General features: G+C 44.1%; 1 protein-coding gene across 4 annotated transcripts in view; it reads right to left on the bottom strand.

The window, feature by feature from the left end:
* Nucleotides 1-228: 228 nt before the first annotated feature.
* The window catches only part of DIXDC1 (DIX domain containing 1), a 118,621-nt gene continuing 109,062 nt past the window's right edge, over nucleotides 229-9,787 (bottom strand). For all 4 annotated transcript variants that reach the window (XM_066606977.1, XM_066606976.1, XM_066606978.1 and 1 more), the window contains 6 exons: nucleotides 7,850-7,942; nucleotides 7,019-7,180; nucleotides 6,354-6,420; nucleotides 4,333-4,444; nucleotides 3,458-3,566; nucleotides 229-3,364 (listed from right to left, as the gene is read on the bottom strand). In XM_066606977.1, the coding sequence (XP_066463074.1) occupies nucleotides 3,284-3,364; nucleotides 3,458-3,566; nucleotides 4,333-4,444; nucleotides 6,354-6,420; nucleotides 7,019-7,180; nucleotides 7,850-7,942 (624 nt within the window). In that variant the 3' untranslated portion in view covers nucleotides 229-3,283. The remainder of the gene's footprint in view (nucleotides 3,365-3,457; nucleotides 3,567-4,332; nucleotides 4,445-6,353; nucleotides 6,421-7,018; nucleotides 7,181-7,849; nucleotides 7,943-9,787) is intronic.

The following is a 9,787-nucleotide window of genomic DNA, read 5'->3' as shown; positions in this document are numbered from 1 at the left end:
AGCGTTCGGGTTGAAATGACATTACATTACAGGCAATACGCAGTGCAGTAACCAGCAGGAAAGTCCAGTGTGCATCACTTCCAACTAAACGCCTTGACTAATGCAGCAATATGTAAAGTGTATTGTCATTTTATAAAACCATCATCATAGTGACATGTCAGAAGGTTTGGTCAGGTATGGATCCGGGTGCAGAGCCTCCCTCCGACTGCTAAAAGAAAGGGGCAGAAGTTCTCATAAATCATGGTCAGTGTTTATTCCTGGCTTTACTGACCAAAAACTGGTTACACTTATTTGACAATCCCCTTTTCTTAGAAGGGTGCCTCGAGGGTAAACTGATCCAAGGGTTTCCTACTGCTGGGTTCCCCAGTGATCAGCTGTAAATGTGGCGGAACATGGCAGCAAGTGCTCAATTATCCTGCAGCGCCTCCACAGGAGAAATTAAATATTACACAGTACCCACTGAAATCAGTGAGCTGTCCATGTAATGCATGTCAGTGCTAGGTCCTTCAGATCTAGAGACGCCCTATGTAACCACTAAAATAAATGAGGCTCCTGAACAGGGAACCCCATCGAACAGGGTGTTGGTAAATGGTGTTTCCAAATCAGACCATCCTTTTAAAGGGAATCTGTCAGCTGCTATGTTATGGGTTCGTAGAAGTTGAAGCACTAAATGTGGGGATGCGACTCTCATACTTACCTTCCTCACCATTTTCCTGCAGTCAGCTTACAAAGCCACCACTGCATGCATCCGGTGGACTATGTAGGCATGCTCTCATGATGAGAAGGCTTGTCCTGTCATTATGTGCACAAGCATAAGTAGTCAGCAGGATGCAAACAGCAGTGGAAGCGGGGGAACGGCGAGGAAGGTAAGTATGAGAGTCACATGCTCGGACTCAGCACCTCAACTCCTATAAGACTATAACTTTAGCTTATGGGGCTCTGAGGAGCTGATCGAGTCCCTTTAAGGACCGGCAGGCGAGATTTAAACAAGAAATTATATGTCATAGCCTCCTGCCAGGAAACACTGCTGTATCAAACCCCTACTGTTACGCATTGGCATTGTCATAAAGTGGCATATTTGTGTCATGATGTGATTGCTCTCGGTAAGAGAAACAAAGTCATCTTGTAGATATGATACCTTTTAAAGGCCAACAAAAAACATTATTACAGAGAGCTTTAAAAACTACTTAGGTTTTTTCATCAGGCTTACAGGATAGATATTTTCTGTTATAACATGCCCGATGAAGGAACCTAAGTAGTTTCTAAAGCTTGCTGTAACATAATTTCCCTTACGTCCAATCAACGGCACCATTTTGCTTATTGTATCAGGAGGACAGTCCTCTAGTGGAGGATTCTCCATCCATTCTATGGATATTCAGGCTGGCCTACATTTTCCCTCCAATTTCCACGATACCGAAGGTAATGTTGAAAATCAGGCAGGACCAGACCTCAGTGATAGCTATCATTCAGGCTGAAGAGGTCCTGGTTTACCCAGCTCATCCACATGAGTCGAGGGCAATACTGGAGGCTTTCCCCCATGCAGAAGCTGGTGTCCCAGAGCACTTAGCTCAACAACTTCAACCTGACAGCCTGGAGGTTGATCAGTCCCTAACAAGTAATAGAGGGCTATAACAAGCAGCCTTGAGAAGGTTCACCCACTCTAGGGCAGACTCTACCAAGAGGACTTGTGCAAAGATAAGGAGGACTTTTTCAGCTTGGTGTGAAGCCAAACAGATTTGCACAAGAAAACTGGAAGTCAGAATATCCTAGAGTCTTACAGAACGGTCTTGATAAGAGGCTTAGCGTCTCCAGACGTAAGGTCCAGATTTCAGTTTTGCCAGCCTCCTTAGGCAGGCAATTATTTCAGGATCCTTTGATAAAGAGATTTATAAAGGGTGCAACTCGGATGCGTCCTGTAGTACTTAAACCCATTCAGCAATGTGACCTCTCAGTTGTGCTTAGAGGATTATCTTATCCTCCCTTTGAACCCTTTGAGGAGGAGGATGATAATTAAAGACAATCTTTCTATTGGTAATTATATCAGCTAAGAGACTAGGTGAACTCCGGGCTTTTTCCTATGCAGAACCGTATATCACTGTTCTTTCTGACAGAGTATTACTTAGTCCTAACAGCGGCACAAATTTCCCTCCTTTCAGTTACACTTACTTAAAAATTAACACTGACTAGGGTTAGGTGAGTTAGGGCTATACAGTCTAGAGGGGGCAAAGTTTAATTAATTTGTGTGGCTGCTAGGACTGAAGGCCCTTTTACATGGAACGATAACATTCAGCCAACGATCAAATGACAAACCATTTGCTTTAAAAGGTATCAGGTCTGTAAGGTTACTTTGTTTCTCTTACAACCACATTTTACCCGACTGGCTGACACCGCACCAAACCTTTTCTTTGTACCAAATATTTGAGTCATCTGATATGTAAAATAAATATAAAAAATCTAAATATATAACAGGGATATTTCAATAATATAACATTTTAAAATATTAGATATTTCATTGTATTCCCCTTTAGAGTGCTCGTAAAGTCCTTTGTATAGAGGCCATCAGACTATAAATCAAGGTATCCGCAGCTTCTTGTAGGTTCCCAACATTGACGCTTCCTCCTTTACCTTAGTTGCTATGATGGCTGGAGCCGCTTTGTAGATTCATTAGAGTATGTGCAACCAACCCAATCCGGCCAGATTCATTCCTATTACCTGTTCTTCGCTCTGCCTATGCTGTGTGACAGCAGCTGCTCATACTTGGATTCCATCTTTGCCATCCGTAACAGATCTCTGATTTCTTACATCAATATTGGCATCAGTTTTGATATATTACGGTGCTGCGACTACAACGGCTGTCCATCAAAGTACCTTGTTCTAAAACATACTGCCAGTGAAAACTCAAGACACCTTTAAAGGGTATCTGTTGGAAAACTGATATATACTCTATCAAAATAGGACCCTCCAAAAACTTAGTGAAATGCAACAATTTACCCCTTTTAAAAATACTGAATTTGCTCCATCAGGATATGTACACATCAAGAAGCTTGTGATGCCCAGAAGTCATGGACAAGCAGCTCTGTAAACTATGTCCACAATGTTCCTCCGGAATACTCAGTAGATTCTCTATATACAATGCTGGCAAATTCCTAACGAGCCGTCTTCTTTCATGTATAAACAGTGTTCTTTTGGTGCCCATAGGGACCTTTTTTGGCAGCTTGAAGAATAATCCACACTCGAACAATGAGTCCATCACTTGTCAAGAAGACAGGAGTGCTCATGACAATTAGTTGCTTCCATGGTCTTCCTCCACCCATGCCACTATCTTACCCTCCCAGCCTGGAATTATGTCTTCATCATGAAATACCTGTGAGGACAGAAAAATACCGAGCAGGTCAATGTAACCAGGATTATAAGCCAACCTCAAGTAGGTACAGATTGTCCCAATTCATTAAATTACCTCTTCTTTAACTGTTCCAAATTCCGGATCCAGAGCCTTGAAGTGGTATCTGTGGTTTCCTTCCCTGTCAATGGCTATCTTGAAGTCCCTCAGTGTCACCTCTCCTAACCTGCAGGACATATCATTAGTTAGAAGTTCCAAATGAACAGTAGGGCCCGGCTTTATGTACAGTTCACAGTCATTTTTGCCAAGCCTTTTTCTCAACTATGCAAGACATGTCAATTACGGCTTCCCCGAAAATAAAACCTTCCCACGAAAATAAGCCCTACACAGTTTTTTTTGGGAAGTTTGAAATATAAACCCCACCCTGAAAATAAGCCCTAGCTGCATTACATAAACAAGGAATACAAGTCCCTCTCGCTGTTATCCAGAGCTCCGACGCGCTTCTTGCAGTCCTCGGACCCCCCACGGAAGATGATTTCTTGGTTAAGGGATTCACAAATCCCACCTCCAGAAAGTGATGGCTGTAATTGGTTCTCAAGCGCAGCATTGTTTGGCTGAGCAGCACTCGAGAACCAATCAGAGCCATTGCTTCCGGGAGGCGGGATTTATAAATCCCGTAACCAGGAAGTTATCATCTGTTGGCGTCCAAGGACTGCAAGAAACGTGTCTGTGCTCTGGAGAGCAGCAGGAGGGACCTGGACCGAGTCTGCTAGGTAAGTATAATAAGACCGCCCCTGAAAATAAGACCCAGCGCCTCTTTTGGGCAAAAATAATATAAGGCAGGGTCTTATTTTGGGGGAAACCCAGTAGCAGCGGCTGATTAGAGGATTGTCAAGAACAGACAATGCAAGCCATCACACATTTTAGATTCCCCCAAAACAGAGAATCTTGTAACTGAAGCACATTAATAACATACAATGAGTCACTTTTACCTCTTTGGTATATTGACCATGAAGGGTGTAAGCGAGCGATCTGTAAAATAGAGCACTTTGGTGCAGGTATTACTACTTCCCATTACCGGGGCACTTTGCGAATGGGGCATCTCTGTAAGAAAACACAATAACCCAGATTACTCTCATTAAAGGGAATGTATTACCTAATTTTTTACCTTTGATGTTCCTGGTGTCACTGCTGCGAATAACTGGGAAGTCTCATGCACATCCAAGGTTAAAGGGGTTGTCCCGCGAAAGCAAGTGGGGTTATACACTTCTGTATGGCCATATTAATGCACTTTGTAATGTACATTGTGCATTAATTATGAGCCATACAGAAGTTATTCACTTACCTGCTCCGTTGCTAGCGTCCTCGTCTCCATGGTGCTGTCTAATTTCAGCGTCTAATCGCCCGATTAGATGCGCTTGCGCAGTCCGGTCTTCTCCCTGGTGAATGGGGCCGCTCGTGCCGGAGAGCTGGTCCTCGTAGCTCCGCCCCGTCACGTGTGCCGATTCCAGCCAATCAGGAGGCTGGAATCGGCAATGGACCGCACAGAGCCCACGGTGCACCATGGGAGAAGACCCGCGGTGCATCGTGGGTGAAGATCACGGCGGCCATCTTGCTATGGTAAGGAAGAAGTCGCCGCAGCGCGGGGATTCGGGTAAGTACTAAACGGTTTGTTTTTTTAACACATGCATTGGGTTTGTCTCGCGCCGAACGGGGGGCCTATTGAATAAAAAAAAAACCCGTTTCGGCGCGGGACAACCCCTTTAAGTTCACATGGGGAGGATTTGTTACAGATTTTCCTTGCGGATCTGCCGCCTGAAAAATCTGCAGAGCTTACAGTATGAGCCAAGTGACTGTGATTTTTAGAAATGTGGTTCCCACATAGTGGAAAATTTCTACATTTCATATTTGCGGTGAGGATTTATGATCCCCAGCATGTCAATTTTGGTGTGGTTTCTGTGGCGTATTTAGGCCTGTAGACCTTAATAGAAAGCGTGCAATCCGCAGCTGAATCCGCATGTTGGTGTTTGTATGCGGAAATTCCGTACAGAAAATACGCTTTAAAACTACAGTGAAATACGCGATACATCACCTTAACCTTGCAACGGATTTCGCTTGGAAAAATTTGCCTCTTTCCAGCACTGTGCCCCCCTGTAGTGCACGCCAGCAGAGTGACTCTTTTCAGTCCGCTTTGTGCTCATTTATGGCTCATTTTGGCCAATCCTGATCTCTCCCTGGTTATTTAAAGCACCCTCCCCTAATGGAGGGTGACAAAGTAATAGCTCCCGTTACATACTGCTAAGGTGCTGTCTATTCATATTGACTCCTGGCTTGACCCATGCCTGTTCACTCGGCTTTCCAATTTTCTCCTGTCCTGACCTTGGCTAGTACCTTGACCGCAAATTACCTGGTTACTATCTACTCTGACTGCCTCCATTTATGCAAGAACTCTGCCTGTCCAGACCTCGGACTGTCTAATCGACTATGCTTCCACCTGTCCCTTCAATACTGCACTATGATGCACTGAGGGTACTCCTGGGGTAATGGCCTAGAGCTGGTGGAGCTAAGACCAGATCCTGCTTGGAGGGTTTAAAGGGTGAAAACAAGGGGACCCTTAGGTACAGCCCTCGAGAGTAGCCCAAAGTTAAAGTGGTCACTGGCATAGAGGATTCACATCTGCTGTGTGACTGACTACTAAGACAACTTGATAATGGAGCTAAACTATTCCAAATACCTTACCTACAGTGTATAACAAATATCCCCAAATATATGTAAGACTGTGTAGTTTGTGCTAAGACAGAATTAGTGAAGCTAACCATATCTTTGTGTAAATGTAACCATGTGTATCAGAATGCGTCTTCTCTATCTTGTTATAGACCATAGATGACCAGGCACTGTTCACTACAGTAAAGTATTAACTCCAGTTCCCTGTTCATCTGTAACAAGACAGACACATTCTGATACACATGGTTACATTTACACTAACAAATATGACCTTTCCAGGTTGACTTACTTGAGTTTGGAGGCCACGAGTCTCTGTATTCGTTTAACTCCTTATTTCCAGACAATCTTCCACGTGCCTAAATACAGAAGAGGTGACAAACAACATGAGTTGACAACTTTTTGGCGAAAAACACAGTGAATATGAAAGAACTGTTCTTAAAACAGAAGGAACAATCCCAGGACCACGACTGGTTATCACATAAGAGCTTCCATCACAAAACCATGGGAAGTATAGAGTGCATGAGATAATCAACCTCCGCTGTAACCTTTACAACCATGAGAACCCACCAAGGAGCTCAGTGACCACTTACATACACAAGGGGGGCAGCTGAGTACTTCCATTCAGCTCATAGAATATCAATTGGCCATAAGGTCCATTAATGTTTAAGTGATCCCACCCAGAAGCTGCAGAACCTCTAAAGGTACCTTCAAATGGGACAATCATCGGGTAAATAATCGCTTGGAAGAGTAAATTGAAGTGCTAGCTGATCAGTGTAAACATGGCCACCGACAGGGTGACGAGCAGTAAGTCGCTAAATAGTGGCTAGCTATTCTTTAGCTTACTAAAAACAAACAGTCGCTGGTGGATCAGAAGTCGTTTGGCATGGAGGGGTGTATAGTTTACAGCACTTGCAGTATAATCTCCATAGACATAACGTTGTATACAAGGCTCACCTTCCTGTCTTGCCTCCTTTGGTTTTCTATGGCGTGCAGTCTGTCCATCAGGCTTGCTATGCCCTGTTCCAGGCTATCTATAGTGTGATGCTGAGGGTCATGACCACTGAAGCTATTTCTTAGACTGCGCAGGGCATCGCGGACCAACTGCAGATCATTAGCCTAAACGGGAAGAGAACTTGGTTACATCTCTCCAAAAACACCACATTTGCCTTGTATATTCCATAGAAGCAGAAAGTGACAGTTAGCGGTTAGGCTCTACAATTGGGTCATGACAGTTAGCGGTTAGGCTCTACAATTGGGTCATGGCAGTTAGCGGTTAGGCTCTACAATTGGGTCATGGCAGTTAGCGGTTAGGCTCTCTCTACAATTGGGTCATGGCTTCCATTAGTAGTGCATTGGACCTCCTTTGGCCTTTAGGAGCTCAGCAATTGATCGTGGGATAACTTCCACTTAGTGTTTAAATCATTCTGCAGGAATATTGGCTCTTGAGGACAGGAAAGCGTCCTTGTAGTTGGCGCAATTTAGATGGAGGTGCTGACATTCTCTGATCAGCTGACAGGAAGAGGTCATTGATTCATGCTGCTTGTGCCAAACTCTGACCTGCCATCAGCACGGTGCAACAGAAATTTGGATTCATCTGACCAGGTGATGATTTTCTATTGCTCAGTGATCCAGTTTTTGCACTTTTTTGCAGTGTGTGCCAACCACAGGAGTTCCCAGCCTCGAGCATCATCTTGGAGGGTCTATCTGAGGCTCCTATAATATACTAGGATCATAGGACTCTCTAAGACCTTCTGAGTAATACATAAAGTGGAGCGCTGTACCCACCGTTCTCTGAGGCGCAGGATCTCGTGTAGGACCTTTGCCAGATGTTTGCACGAATCCATTAGTCTGTGAGGGGTGACTGATGTAACTATTGACCTGCAAGCATTAAAACTAAAGGTTAAAGAAATGCTCCAACTTTATGATATTTCCATCTACAATACAGCTAGATACGTTTTGGGAATATAAGTAGTTACTACAACCAAGGAGGGCGCTATGACTAGGCACATGTACCTGGCGCACAGGGGGGCGGCAGTTATTCCTGTGCTTGTACAGATGCTGGCTGGAGGCCTGGTTCACGCAGCACAATCAAAAAAACAAAAATGTCACATCAAATGTACCCACTTGTAGGAGTCGTCTCCATCATCCCCTGTACATCGCATCAGGACGGGATGGGGCCAAGAATTAAATCTCCGGGCACTTTTATTTTGAGACTTGACTTCTCCTGAAGCATTTGGTTTTGCTCGTAAGCAAGTCTGACTAATGTCAACACACATGGTAGTCAGATTCCTCCAGAATAATTTAAAGGGGTTATCAGTCAATAAAATATTGATGAACTATCCTTGGGATACCTCATCTGTACTAGATTGGTGGGGGTGCGACTCCTGGCATGCCCGCCAATCAGCTGTTTAAAGTGGTTGCAGCGCTGTGGCCTCTTCTTAGTCCAGTGACATCATATTTATCAGTCACATGGCCTTTCCGCAAATCAGTCCTATTCAAGTTAGTGGGACTAAGCTGCAATACCAGGCACCACCTCTATGCAATATACAGTGCTGTGTCAGGTATACAAGGAAGAGGTCACAGTGCTTGCCAAGTATCGCTTCTGTCCTCCCATCATGCACTGCTCACAGGATGTTGGAGGCTATGCACAGGGGAGAAACGTGCAAATATGGAAAAGATGTGAGAGGAAGTGAAGATATTTTTCAGGCGGAGGGTCACGTGACAGAGATAGAAAATGAAGAAACTAGCTAGACCAGGTACAGTGGACTTATGACAAAATGACTTATTGGGATGATGTACATTAGAAATTGAAATGTTAGTCTGTGCTGGAATACCCCTTTAAGGCATGTCCATCCTTGAACTACAAGTTTGCGTACTACAGGCATATACTAACGAGGCATTCGCAGCACCTTAGGAAAAAAGAAGGCCGTGTCATTAGTACATAGCCCATGTTCCACTGTGCTGCCCTGAAAGGGAATTCGCATTAGACTCTCCGTCTTACCGATTCCCCTTATTTAAACCAAACTGCCATTATTACTATATTTTTCCAACACATTTCCTTTTACTTAAACTAACGGACTATACAGTAAATTTGCTATCATACATTGCAACTTTTCGGAACTGTTCATTTTTGGGCGGCCATAGAGATTAATTTACCTTTACGCCTACAGCTTATATAAGGCATGTACTGATCCCACAGGATGCAGCGATGACTATATAATGGCATTTGCTGACTGCTGCTAGTGAAAAGTACTACAACTGCCTTCTCCATCCGGTGTAGCCAACTTTACAGCAGTTTGGAGTCTGAAGCTCATTCGAACATTACAGATGGAGGATACTCAATTTTTTTCCCCACCATGCTCTGAAATAGGTGGGTGCTTTGTGAATACATGAAAGTCATCATACACTATCCTACCAAAAGTATTTGGACACCGATATCAGCAGAATGGATTGTGTCATATTAGTATGTCCCGTGTCCTAAGCCATGCTACATAAGCTGAAGACCCTTGTAGGTGCCAGCCATAGTTTGTGATGGAACTGCATGCTATTGGTTATTTGGGTAATGTCGTTGCACACAAGCGGTTCATCATGGAATGCAATGTATCGGCCCGTTTAAAATGTTACAAGTAGAGTCGCCATTGGACAGGTGAGCAATAGAAGAATGTTCTATGGAGTGAAGAATCACAGTACTTCCTCTTCACATTAAATGGGCGTACCTGGCTG

The sequence above is a fragment of the Eleutherodactylus coqui genome, chromosome 6, assembly GCF_035609145.1.
Source record: "Eleutherodactylus coqui strain aEleCoq1 chromosome 6, aEleCoq1.hap1, whole genome shotgun sequence".
In the NCBI taxonomy this organism is placed as follows: domain Eukaryota; kingdom Metazoa; phylum Chordata; class Amphibia; order Anura; family Eleutherodactylidae; genus Eleutherodactylus; species Eleutherodactylus coqui.
This window is presented reverse-complemented; position numbering and strand designations above follow the sequence as displayed.